This window comes from Zerene cesonia, chromosome 26, assembly GCF_012273895.1.
Source record: "Zerene cesonia ecotype Mississippi chromosome 26, Zerene_cesonia_1.1, whole genome shotgun sequence".
NCBI classification, from domain to species: Eukaryota; Metazoa; Arthropoda; class Insecta; order Lepidoptera; family Pieridae; genus Zerene; species Zerene cesonia.
Genome location: NC_052127.1, coordinates 2,815,789 through 2,830,354, shown reverse-complemented (window position 1 = coordinate 2,830,354; position 14,566 = coordinate 2,815,789). Strand labels below are relative to the sequence as shown.

Genomic DNA, 14,566 nt, shown 5'->3' with positions numbered 1-14,566 from the left:
TTATCATATGTGACATTTTTTTATATTTTCTTGCTTCACATATGCCTATACCACAGATAGCATAATACTACTATACTAGCAATACCTAGCCTACTGCCTAATCTTGAATATCTCCGTCTCTTATTATCGTATTTATCTGTAGCTTAATATCTTCTGTCACAAAAAAAAACTATTCTTGGTCTGTCAAATGTCATAACACAGTCATAACCTATTTTAAATTTTTTTGCCAAATAAGAAACGCAAGTGATAAAAGAATACTGTAAATTTAACCATTGTCACAATGAGAGCTCTAATTAAACGGTTAACGCCGTATTCTAATTTGAACTTGCAGCAATTAGTAGCTTCTACACGTCTTTTTTCATCTTCGAGTGATGCTCAAAAGGACGAATTGAAAACGTCTTCAGAAGTAAGAAAAAGTATGTATTCAAAATATTTATTTATGAATGTATTATCCTTTTTCTATACCCATGTACTTGCTTTCATTTTTTATTATTAGTAAACATTCTGGAAAGCCGCTAATAGCAGTTAATTCACTTTACTTTGCAGATATTGTCGTGGAAAAGTATGGCGGTATAACAACCCTGAATATAGATAGGCAGCCAACACGTAACAGTCTTGATGAAGCTACGCTTAGAGAGATGGCGGCAGCCCTTGATGCTTTCGAGAAGGATCCAGAGTCGAAAGTTCTGGTGTTTAATGGAGAAGGAGGTAGTTTTTGCTCTGGCTTTGATCTAGACGAGATTGGGGCGAAGGGTTACAGTGTTCTCACTGATGCTGCTGTAAGTATTGTTAAGAGCTACATTTGATATTTATCTGTTTATAATCTACTGGCTGCGCCCAACATTTTCACCTGCATAAGTCCCGTAAGAATATGTAAATAGAATATGTAATGGGATAAAAAGTTACCTATATGTTATTCCAGTTGTCCAGCTATCTATGTACCAAATTTCATTGCAATTCACTTAGTATTTTTGAGTGAAAGAGTAACAAACACACACACACATCTTTACAAACTCACTTTCATAATATTAGTTTAGTAGGTATAAATTTTTAAAGTGATAAAATTTGTAGCATTGTAGGGGATATTTTTTTTAAATTTGTTCATTAAGAAAGCAACAGAGATATAATGTCATTTTAAATGCTCATTAGATAATCCAACAAATAAAATTATGAATAAGAAGAACACCAATATCTCAAATGTCTTGATAATCATAAATTTATAGGTTTTCCTTGACAATAAATTCATTGTGAAGTAAATTTTAAAGCAAATATACATAATTTTATAGGCAAGACTCCTCCGCCGGCCACTCTGTGATAAGCCAACCATAGCAGCAGTTCAGGGTTATGCAGTGGCTGAAGGCTTTGAATTGGCTTTAGCTTGCGATTTGAGGATAGTGGAAGAAACTGCGATCTTAGGTTGTCTTGGAAGGAGGTTTGGTAAGTAAATTTTTATTGTATTTCAAGTCATAAATAAACATTTGAAAATTTTTTATGTGTTAATAATTTGATTGTATTATTACAATTTTGATTTTGAACATTATTATAGGTGCACCACAAAGCCTTTTCGGTGGTAGGCGTCTCACATCTCTCATAGGTCTCTCCCGTGCTCTGGACTTGCTGATAACTGGCCGGCCTATATCTGGGATTGATGCTAATACCATGGGCCTAGCCTGTAAACTCACTGCAACTGGCACTGGTAAGTGATACGAAGAATAGGAACAGCTAGTTCTGCAAACAGGGCTTCGCATGCGTTGTCTTACGAAATTCCCATGGTAATGAGATGTTTAACTCTTAGCATCTCATTTTCATGACCTATTTATCTCCAGCCAAAAAATCATACCATATATTGGCTGCATTCCAAAGTATTTCATTCCTATAATATGTAATATTTTCTCCACACTAAAAACAATTTCGTAATTTATAATATGGCCAAGTATTTTATGTGTGAAATGTAGTTATAAAATGTAATCATTGTTGAAACAAAGTCATTCTCTTTCCGGCATCTGTTTCTGTATATGCTATGCTTAGATCTTAAAAATGAGTGATTCAAGAGGAAGGTCTACATGTGTAATAACACCTATTAAACCACTCCGAAAACGCGTGCGAAGAAGCATGTCTAACATATTAATATATATTTATTAGTAGAAGAACAAATCTTGCGTTTATTTTCTAAAAAGTGCATTATTACTATTTTCACGTAAGTAATATTTAACAAAAATAGTTTCATTTCTCAATATGTATATGCAAATGTACAAAGATTTTGTAATTCATGATGGAAACGGAAAATGTATTGTTATAACCATTATTTTCCAGCTTTAGGAGAATCAATCAAACTTGCCAAATCGTTAACGAAATTCCCACAAAATGCACTAATCATGGACAAATTAGCGGCTGTTAATTCTCAACTGAACCCCAACAGTGAAGAGAGCATGCGAGATGAAGCCATCATGAGCAGTTTGCTTGGCTCCGCCATTGAGGATCTGAACCAGGGTGTTAAGAAGTTCCAAGGAGGTAAGTTTATGGGTGTTCTAATATTTAAACTTTTAAGTGGATAGCTTTGATTATATAGGTGTTATTTTCTTAAATGTAATGTAATGATTTAAGCTTATACAGAATGTTGAAGGTTGTATAGTGCAGGTGACAGTGACTTTAAAGAATTTTCAATATTCATTCTGTTAGTTTATTATTTTATGCACTTTCAGATATTGTTTTCATATTCCTCGCTAAAAAAGCTGAGGATGACTGTGTCAATTTTAATGTAATATAAAGTCCAAAGACATCAATTAAATAAATTTTAATTATTCTTAGGTATTGGCAAACACGGCAAATTCTACAGACTAACAGATATGCCACTAAAAGACTGGGAGCTTGAAGAAACTTTGGAAGAGATCACAGTTACTGTCGAAAAGGATCCTAAGGACAAGAAGTCCTAATCTATTTTCTATATATATATTCAGCGTAATTATAAGTTGCATATTAACTAGTCGCGAAATGCCCTGAAGTTGGTCACAGTTGGAAGCGGTTTTGTTGGTTGTGTATACAGTGGTAGCTAACTTCACTATGGTGTATTATCGAATAAAGTATTTAATTTCGTTTTATGTCTGTGTTTGAATTAATTGATTAGCGTTATAACTTTCGTAATTTATCGCAATGTTTTGCCGTATAACTTATTTGTTTATTAAAGTTACAATTATGTTCCTTTGTAATACAATTGTTTAAATAATACCTAACCTTAGATACCCAGATGCCGAAAACCTAACCTTATTATATTCTAATTTCTTATATATGAATGGAAATAAAAACACAATAAATTATCCATAATTTATTATCAAAGTGCTTATTCAGTGATGCCCTTCTCGGCTTGGTATTTGTAATGCAGCTCGGAACAGTCCTCATTTGAGATGTTGACCCAACCCTTATCACTGATGTGGTACACTCTGATGATACCGCCCGAGTACGCGTCACGGTGAGTCGCGTGGTAGATAGCACGACGGCCTAGTTCTGAATGAATAGAATAGAAATGAGTACTAAATAAGACTCAATATCAAATTGTATAGTTCTTATTAGCTAATTGAGCTTGAATAATTTATATAACTAAGAAAGAATTAAGAATGAAAACACATATTATGGATACATATACATAAAAAAAACTATTTTATAATTATCTCGTACATTTTCATTATATACAAGCACTTCAGAATTGATCTGTTACATATAGAAAAGATCACTCTAATTTAATAGCAGAATAACAACAAATGCAATCTCAACTAATATTACACACTGGAAGGCATATAGAAGTATCCGACTTAGTTTTTTGTGGCTCAATACTCAATGGAACCTAAGTAAACCAATTAAAATTATTTATCTATACATCTATATACATAAAATTTTCATGTCACAATGTTAATTATCATGCTCCTCCAAAATGGCTAAACCAATTCATCGAATAACATGAAAATTTGTGGTCATATCAGGTTGGTCTGAGAATCGGCCAACATCTACTTTTCATAACCCTAAATGATAAGAGTAAGGCTTAGTAAACTATAGTCTATAACATACCCTGTGCTTCCACATCTTCAAGGTCCCAATGGTATCCCGAGTCGAGCACACCAAAAGCATAAACAGATCCAGAACCAACTGAGAACACCTTGCCCGGTGTCCTTGTACCTTCGCTGTCTACATAGTACAGCTGTGCACCCTATAAAACAATAATAATTATATCTTTACTAATAATAAGCTTAAGTGTTTCATTATTTGAACATACTAATCTCTATCTAGTGCGCAAATTTTAATGAAATATGGTACAAAGACAATGTATCCAAAAATAGACATGGGATATTTTTTATATAGGAAAATTAAACAGGACTGGCCCTATGCAGGGAAACTCCAGTACTTCATTTTCCTTTGACTACAGTTTATGGTAATATGTTACAAGATTTTTGCCGTGGCTTCGCACTTTAAATTCTGAGTAGTTAAATAGGTGTTAATATACATATAAACCTTGCCTTGCTTGAATCACTCTGTCTATAAAGAAACCCCATCAGAATGTATGGCATTATTTTAAAAATTTTAAACATATAATATAGGGACAGACAGATAAAGGGACTTCGTTTGATACTATGTAGTGATAGAAGTACCTCATAATTACAGGTTTTAAATGAATGATTTTCATATGATTTCACTTACCCTTTTATCAAATCCAGCGAGCATCATACCCATACTCAGTCCCATACCCTTGTAGTTATACACCATGTTGGCCATCAGCTTGCTGGCTGCAGCCACAGAGATCCTCTCACGATTCCTGAGCTCATACAACCTGCATTGCTTCGCCAAAACTCTGTCCCAGTATACACAGTCGGCAGCACCTCCAGCCAATGTGCCTGAAGTGTGTTAATAAATGATCAAACCCTTATTTCAAGTCTTCTACAAATTAACCTCTCCAATACTGTATGCCAGCCCTGGTACAAACTAGACAACACAAAGGTTTAAATCATAACTTTGTTAAATTATTTTATGTGAAATTTAATAGGTTAATTTGTGCCAATCATATTTGTGGTAGTAAGAATGTAGATTATACAAAGGTGGCTTATTAATATTGTAATAATGTTTTCAATAGTTAAGAACATAAAAAATAATGGAGCAGTAGTATAACATATATTACCAAGTAAGTAATCATTGATTTCAACAATCTTCTTCATGGTCTGTGATCCAATAAATTGACCGCCTGTCGCTCTGGAGTCTACAGCCAATAATACTCCTCCCTTGAAATGTCAACGAAATTAGTATTATATATATGAAAATATTACTTATATACGATATAAGTATTAGATTGACGCTCTGTAAATACTGAATATGTTAAATGTAGCAATAAGCGTACATACTTTGTACCGGAATCCAAGAGTTGTTGTACCATGATCAAATTCAATTTTAATCTGGCGGCCCGTCTCATCTTTTGTGTTGAATTGAGCTAAAGTTTCCACCGGCTAAAAAGATGTCAATATATTGGTTATCATGATATTTGAGTAGTTTATATGCGATAATAACAACAAATTAACCTTTACTTACATTGGCAAAAGGAGGAGTTGCAAGTTGAGCACTATTTACGAAATTTTGGGTGAATCCAACTACGTCATTTTGAAAAGTAGCGAGAGAATCAGCCGGTCTTAGATTAATTTTCTCATCCAAACGACAAAAATCTAATAAAGCCATTATTTCTTGTTTTAGCGACAATTACAAACAGTTTTTCGAGTTGAAATTGAATGACAAGCAAAATTTCTTAAACGCCGTACAATGACAGTCAGTGACAATATAATGACAGACAAAAAATATAATTCAATATAATTCGAAATTATTAACATAAAAAATAAATAAATATTTATATTTAACTCATTAAATGTTTTTTCGTAAAATGTTTAAAATTGCCGATGAACTACTTATTTTATTTTACCTGTTTTAAGAAACCCAAGTACTTACTGACATCTATTGATGTCATGTCAAAAATAATCTTTCATTTCATTCCTATCAGATACTAGATGGCAGACATATAATGATTCTTGTGAAATTAGAAATACTAGTATTGTTTTGGTCTATTCGATAATAGGTGGCGCTACATTCGAGTACGCCTAGACTTGTTAAAAATAAATTGTTATTTTTTTTTACAATTCTGCCTTTTATTATATTACGCTTTTGCTGTGTTAATTTTTGATTATATTTAAAGATATAAGTAATTCAATAATAATTTTAAATAATTTATGTAATCAGTAGATTTAATATAGGAGCCGTTCATAAAATACGTTCGCATACATTTTGTGAATTATTGGATATTTTTATTAAAAATACGTAGATATCATCTATCACCTACTACATAAATATTACAGCAGCAGCAATATAATATTCTCGTTTGAATGACTCACAGATTCCATGAACCAAAACCCCCAATTTATAAGATCCATCGAAGTTTATCAAATAAATAGTTGTAGCTGTAACAGACCTATAATTTCAATAAGTTGCCCTATTGGACTCTTATCTCTCATCTGAGCTTGATCAAGCTCTGTTATTACTATTCAGAATACAGCTTATTTATATTGGCTATTAGTTAAACCATTCAATATGAATTAACTGATAAGTTGCCAATTGTTCTTTATGCTATGTCTTCGATAGATAATGTAATAAATGCTTTTGATTTAACTAATAAATAAGAAGTGACCTTCGTATACGAAAGTAGTTAAAAAAACGTATTATTTTAAGTAAACATAAATAAATGTTTTCGAGTTTGAGTCACTTTAAGTAATCGTATATGGGTTGTATTGTAATTTATGTTATTGTTGGTGTTTTCATGCAAAACTACTTCCAACAAATGTTTAGTGAACATTGGCGGTTTTGCCAGTGGCTTCAAAGTATCTCTTGTTCCTTATATCTATCTGACTTAAAAAATAAATAAAATTAATATCTCTTATATAAGGGTTATATTATAAATTTTTAGTAGTTTTTATTTCTTTAACCGTGCTGAACCTCCATAAGAAGGTGCTATGTAATTATTTCATTTTTAAATTTTCATTGCAGTCAAATACCTGTCTATACATTTATAAATAAAAATGGGAACATTTAACGGTGTATCACACCGACAGAATTTTGAAAAAAGTACAGAAGACCACAAAGAATAAATCTTGTTTATATACTTTACCAAAAATATGTGTTTACCATAAACAATCGAATAATATTTAGATAACGGATTTCACAGTTTTTTTATCCAATTTATCACTTTAATATCAATTTTATATGTAAGGTATGTAAGGACGAATGTTTGCAATTTGTTTAGTGCAGAGATAAATTTGTATTTCTGTTGTATGTTTGTAACGTTTAAACGCAAAACCAAAGTGCCGATTTCAAAAATTCTTTCACCATTAGAAAGTTGTAACTTTACTGAGTGACATAGGCTATCTAAGTATCACTGGAAAGAAGCCGGGGCGAACAACTAGTACAATATATATATTTTTTTTATTTATCGATATTTATGGATAAACATAAATCAGCTGCTATTTACTTGATATCACGATGTGAATCTAGTCTTTGAATATATGTTTTTCAATTATCATGTTCTACTGTCCCACATACATTATACACAGATAAAAATAAACATTCCATTGCAATCTTAACTAGCAACCCTACCCATTAATTTCCATAATTCATATCAAGCCACAACTGGCAACCCTTCACATTTATTTTCGCCAACTAAAACAAAGCGTATAATTTGTTAAATTTAGGCGCCAAACGCCCGTTCTCAGATCAAAGGGAACGTCAAACAAATTCATAAGTCGTGGAGGGAAAGTCACGACCCAGTGCATATTAAAGAATACTAGTCTCGGTCAAATGATAGCCTAAAATCTCATAATTGCGAGTTATCACGGCTGCCCGTCACACCGTTGATTGCGTTCACATTCGGCAATATCATTTAAAACAAGCTTAATAAAAGCTTTATAAACGTTGCTTGGATATGAATTGATTTTGTTGTCTTTAATTCGTATATTATGAATAAATTACGAAGAGAAACAATTACTTTGCCCGGCGTTACATCATCATCATCATCATATAGGACTTTAGAACCTTTCTTAAATCTACTATTCCATAAAAATAAAATGTTTATGTATTATCATTTAATGTAACAAAAACCATCTCATCATACCTCTAATTTTTATGATGAGATGCCCGAGGTTGTTTCCCTTTCCTCACCCTTCCAGCTGTCAATCCTTTCCTTGTCCCTTACCCCGTAAAAGCGGTTAGCGAATTCGCAGAGACATTATTTCTGCGAATGTTCATGGGCGATGGCTTAGGCGAACCACCAGCAAATAATTTTTTTTATTTCCATGATTTCTCAATATGTGTCTTTTATAAATTAAAGTCAATATTATCATTAGCATAAAGTAGTAGTCCACAATTACAGCATCAGTCCTTTCTGTGTCCCATGGTATTTGTTAATGTAGAAAAAGATTTTAAAGGCTGATATATATTATATTTTTTTTTCTTCAACCCAAATACTGTTAAGTCAAACGTAAAGGTTATCCCTAACACATATAAAATTAAGTATTTACTCTTTATGACTTATTTTACTCAAATACTCATCACAATATTTAACAGCAAACTATTCACAATCCAATTAAACAATAACCATCACGGTGTAACAGGCAGCCATGCTTACAACATATTAACGCATTTCTGAAGTAAATCCTTGCAATTTATAAGTTAGGCGGGTAGGTATTAGTTTCGGTTCCCATAGGAATCCGATTTTGCCTGAAAGTGCCTCTACTTTGTCACGCGATCATTCCTTCTGGTATTTCATTGGGGTTACCATTTATTTCGACTTTTGGCGGGCGTGAGAACGAACGAAATTCAAATTTGGATAGAATTATTTTTTAGGATCGTGAAAAAGGAGGTCTTCAATGCATAGTATACTTTTTTGACGTAAGTATGTAGATTACTAGCTGCTCGTCCCACCCTAAGACACCTATGACAATAACGTGATTTTTATTGGTAAATATGAAAAAAATTAAATCGAATCAGTTTCAGGGGTTACCCTATAACGTGACAAATTCACAAAGTATACCTTTTTTATTAAGTATTGATGCAAAAACGCTTGTCTTTTCTCTGATAGAACTCCGACTAATCTTATAGTCTGGTCAAGACCTCATGTTGGGATGCTGGAGAAATTATTCTTGTATTCTCTAAGCTTTGTAGGTATAATTAGGAATTATTAGTCATATACCTTTACTTCAAGTCATTTAAAAGAGTGTATTTGTAAGTATATAGTATACATGTATAACGGCATATAATATATATCAAGAAGGTTTAAATAGCAATTGATTATTCCTACTTAATTATTAAGTTACGTTACGTTATGGTATATCGTAATATTTTTATTCTATACTACTATACTTAATATTATAAAGCTGATGATTATGTTTATTTGTTTGAACGCACTAATATCAAGAAATGGTCCAATTTGAAAATATCTTTCAATGTTAGATAGCCCATTTATTAAGGAAGGCTATAGACTATATATGTACCACGGGCAAAGCCGGAGCGGACCGCTAGTTAAAAAATAAAAGGCTTAATTGTAGTGGAAATCAGTGAAAGTATTTTTGATTATATCACATATACCTTAAGAACAAAATTTGTAATCTAAAATCGACGACTACAATGAGGCAGTAGATTAATTAAGTTACGATCTAATATATAATTTGCCTTCGCTTCGGCTTCGCCCGTGGTACATATAAAGCCTAATTTCTCCCTCAATATTTTTATTGTAGGGCATCTAAAACTGAAAGAATGCAAAACGGACCAGTAGTTCCTGAGATTAGCACGTTCAAACAAACAAACGAACAAACTCTTCAGCTTTATAACATATAGCTGTCCAGTTGAATAGCTGAATTATTGCGATTAGAGTTATATATTTGAGTTTAAATAATATGAAACGAACTAACTAACCCTTCAGCTTTATAGGTATACTGGTTTGGATGTTTCAATAAAGATATGTTACGGAACCCTATTTTTTTTCCAACATAAAATATAGTCTATGTTACTCGTGGATAATGGGGCTTTCGAATGGTGAAAGAATTTTTAAAATCGGTCCAGTAGTTTTTGAGTCTATTCGTTACAACCAAACAAACAAACAAAGTTTTCCTCTTTTTTATATTCGTGTAGATAACTAGCTGCACCCGGCAAACACTGTTCTGCCTTACTCTTATCATTTAGAGGTATGAAAAATAGATGTTGGCCGATTCTCATAGATACCGGATAAGCACAAAAAATTCATCAAAATCGGTCAAGCCGTTTCGGAGGAGTATGGCAACGAAAACTGTCACACGAGAATTTTATATATTAGATACTAGCTTCCCGCTCGCGGCTTTTCCCGCCTCCGTATTGTTCTTACGAACTACTGACTAACGAACAGTAATTCATTTTTATATATAAGATATAATATATAAACAATATAGTCCAAAGCTCGTTTAATGGTGCTTTTAGAAATCTGAAATTGAATAATCTGGATGGTCTTAATAACCTAGTTTTAAAATGTTTGGCGATTTTCCTATAATTAGTAATCTAATTATAACCGGAGTAACTTTTCAAAATCAAAGTATAAATTGTTCTTGTAATTTAACATTATCTATACTTAAATCTCTCAATATCTAGTATTTCCATCATTTTTTATAGTTTCTGGAATTATATTGTAAGAAATCTCTATTATATTAGTTTTAATAAGAACTGAAAAGTAACACTAGCACTATATACATTTCACACATTTATTTTGACAAAACAAAGACGTAGTTTTAATGTTAATATTCTTTTAACAGCATCATCATCAACCCATATTTACTTGCGTACAGTTCTATAAATTAATAATATATAGTATAGTATCTAAGGTCTGTTGACAATATTATTAAAGTTAAATAAATACTAAATAAATATATAATAAGTGCACGTGTGGTCACCCTACAATCACAATTTGGGAGCCCGCGGCCGTCACATAATGTCAATTTCGGTGGAATGCTAATGGCCGTTCGTTACAATACTGACAAGCAAATTGGTTAGGAATTATACACGATATAGTGTCCGCCGTTTACTAAACTCATTGTTACCGTACCGTTTTGTGGAGTTGGATAAATCCGTTTTATAAATAAGTGCTATAAAGTTTTAATGATGGAATTTGTTTCCGAAAATTAAGCGATCGTGAAGTTTTTTGTTATGAAATTTTGTTGTTTTTTCTTTCTTATGTAAAGTAACTTGAAAGTAAAGTGGATATAGAAACGTAATTCCAATTTATGAGTATGAGGTATCGAAATGCTGAAAGTAGGTTTGCCATATATTAATACTTTTCAGGATTTATTCTCAAACTCAAACTCAAACATTTATTCATTCAGCTAGACTTCTTATAGAAGCACTTTTGAATCGTCATATACACAGTTATAACATTTACCACCGGTTAGGTACATCATTATGTGGTATTGTAATATCTTCATATTATTAACTAGTGGTCCGCCCCGGCTTCGCCCGTGGTACATATATAGCGTATAGCCTTACCCAATAAATGTTTTATCTAATACTGAAAGATTTTTTAAATCCGACCAGTAGTTCCTGTGATTAGTGCGTTCAAACAAACAAACAAACTCTTCAGCTTTATAATATAAGTATAGATATAACATACATACTACGTAAGTGTTTATATAAGTTAGGAAATAGATGAATATCGTATCTTGATTTCTATATCATTAAGGGAAGGCCCGTGTCCCCTAGTGGGGTATGGGGCAGATATATGTGTTTCACTGATACATTTTCTATATGGACAAAAAGGTGATCAGTCTTCTGTGTCAGCAGCAGAATTTTTTTGTTGGTCCCCACTAAGGATCGAGCCCAGCCCTCTGTTCTACGTTCACGCGTTAACCACTGTACCACGTAGGCGTTCAGATTTTTATTCCATAATGCACAAAAAACCTAAAATAGTTCAAAGAGATATGCTTCATCAATCTTACTACTACCACAGATAATCATTACCACTAACTACTACCTACATTGCTAGTTCCAATACAAATTGTGATGCGATAGGGCCGCGTTTGACTAAAAGCTAGACCTAAAACTATAACCTAACATTCCTTAAATACTATTTTTATATCACATCATGAATAAAACTCCAAACTATATATTAAAGAAAGAGACAGAAGATTACCATAATGTTTCTTGGCTTAATGTTACACATAATGTTAATATTCAAAATAAAAAATGTAACCAACTGCCTTTAGGAACAGACTACAGAATCTCTAGTGCTGGTAATCATCACGGAGTATCGATAAAATTTATAAATAGTTTTATTTTCTTACCCTACTGGTTCGTAATTAGTTTAAGAGTTTTTTTTTTTATTTCATAGCGAGTACCGGAGCTGGTGGTTCGCCTGATGGTAAGCGATCACCACCGCCCATGAACATTTAGCAGAGAAATGTGGATAAAGAGAATAGCACTAATTTAAAAATTGCAAGCGATGATGACAAGATGCTTCAGATTAGCATGATAGCAACATTGTAAACAAATTTCATGCCATAAGGGGAGCTCTTCGAATGCACTACCCGCTTTTACGGGGTTAGGGCTATAGCAAGGATTGACGACTGAAAAGAAGGGAAGGATGAGGAAAAGAAAACAGGCCTCCGATAAAAAAGATACTTTGTTTTATAAAGCTGCACATATATTTCGTATAAAAAAATATAAGATTTGAATGAAATATCTATTACATTTGAGCAATTGTGCAACAATTTTTTTTAATATACAGACATGCATATCAATAACAATAAGTTAAAAGTAATCGATATATAGCACATCACTAGCATTTCTTGCTGGATGGTGAGCGATAGTAGTGATCGCGCCCCGGGCAGCGCCACCCTTTCATTTTCTAATTATATAACTGGCAACACTGGCCCGTGCGCGACCGCCGATCGTAAGTTCAATTTTGAATTTAGAATTATCGCGCATTATCCTCCCGATCACTGAAGAGGACGGACGTGCGTGTCTTTAAATCGTTATTGTTATTTGTAGGAAATTGTTTATGGCATGCCCTGAGCGTTTTCGATGTGATTTCGCGATACATGCATGTTAAGAGAGTACTGTAGTTTATTTTTAAGTAGGGATATAAATTGTATACTAGTAGACCTTTATACACATAGATACTCCATAGATATAGCTCACATTGTTCGTACTTGTGTAGGATTTACGAGTAGGTATCGAATAAACCACAAATTATGTATAATGTGTATTACAATTTTTATTTTATCTCAATTGCTACTTACAAATTAATCAACAATATATAATTTTGAAACGTCTTCCCATCCGGTTCACAAACACACACGTTTTTGAGGATTCCATATCCAATGGACGAAATCCTATTTCCTAAGACTTTGCTGTCCGCCTGTCAAATTGTCTGTATATTATTCGTCTGTTGAACCGTGATAGTTAGTTGATATTTTCAAACAATAACAAATAATAAAAAAATCTAGATTAGGCATCAGTTGGCATGGTCATAAATTGGATGGGTAATAAATTTTCTTTTGTAATTTCTCTTTTGCCAATTTGCACGGAACGCTTAGTGTCGACAGTCTGACTCGCACTTGACAGATTTTTTTGAATTTGAGGGCAGTCTATTAGACCCTTCTGGAGTAAGGGACAGGTAATTTACACCAGCTTCACTGGACGATTTTCTTTACACACAATCTTTAGGTGATCAGTCCTCTGTATTCTGCCAAAACATAACATTACGAAAAATAAAAATAACCTTACTCCTTAAAAGCGGGTAGCGCATGCGCTGAGGCACTATCTCTGCGAATGTTCATGGGCGGTGGTGATGGCTTACCATCAGGCGAACCACCAGCTCAGTTACCAGCTATGACATAAGAAAATCGTAGAACTTGTTAAATTAACTAACGTAGTACTTTATAACTGTAGTCCATTGACGAAAATATTAGTAACTAGCTGCGCCCCGCGGTTTCACTCGCATAGATCCGTATGTTATTCCAGTTGTTCAGCTATCTACGTACCAAATTTCATTGCAATCGGTTCAGTAGTTTTTGCGTGAAAGAGAAACAAACACACACACATCCTTTCAAACTTTCGCATTTATAACATTAATATGATAGGACTAGTAGGATAGTAGGATAATTATAATAATCAATCAATTTCTTTGAAAAGCGTAAAATAAATGCGTATTTAATAACTAGTTTCGCAAGTACTTGTCTAACTCAAGTCTAAAGTTAAATGGCCTCATTTCATTGAAAATCTCAATTCCTATCATGATTAATTGACTGTAACAACTATAATTATCAATTTAATCACTTTTTAAAATGCCATCAGTGACGGGCCGAGCCTGAAGCGGAATACTAAGTATAGGAGACGAAATTCGGCCATAGACCATCTTAGTTAAAATATTTAATAACATTAGCTTTTGTTAAGGGTATTCCATAGGACTTATGTAATTTACGATCAATTAAACATGTTAAATTTTTTAATTTAAAATATATATACAATAAATTGTTGG

General features: G+C 32.8%; 2 protein-coding genes across 2 annotated transcripts; one reads left to right on the top strand and one right to left on the bottom strand.

The window, feature by feature from the left end:
• The first annotated feature begins 183 nt into the window (after nt 1–183).
• Nucleotides 184–3,098, top strand: LOC119836928 (probable enoyl-CoA hydratase). The gene is made up of 6 exons (XM_038362399.1): nt 184–416; nt 547–779; nt 1,287–1,437; nt 1,547–1,696; nt 2,314–2,511; nt 2,809–3,098. The coding sequence occupies exons 1-6, from the start codon at nt 281–283 to the stop codon at nt 2,931–2,933; spliced, it is 993 nt and encodes a 330-aa protein (XP_038218327.1). The 5' UTR covers nt 184–280; the 3' UTR covers nt 2,934–3,098.
• A 211-nt stretch (nt 3,099–3,309) lies between these two features.
• On the bottom strand, nt 3,310–5,792 carry LOC119836929 (proteasome subunit beta type-5). The gene is made up of 6 exons (XM_038362400.1): nt 5,566–5,792; nt 5,382–5,483; nt 5,162–5,261; nt 4,687–4,880; nt 4,060–4,198; nt 3,310–3,501 (listed from the first exon to the last, which is right to left on the bottom strand). Exons 1-6 carry the CDS (start codon nt 5,707–5,709, stop codon nt 3,338–3,340), a joined length of 843 nt encoding a protein of 280 aa, XP_038218328.1. The 5' UTR covers nt 5,710–5,792; the 3' UTR covers nt 3,310–3,337.
• Nucleotides 5,793–14,566: the final 8,774 nt, after the last annotated feature.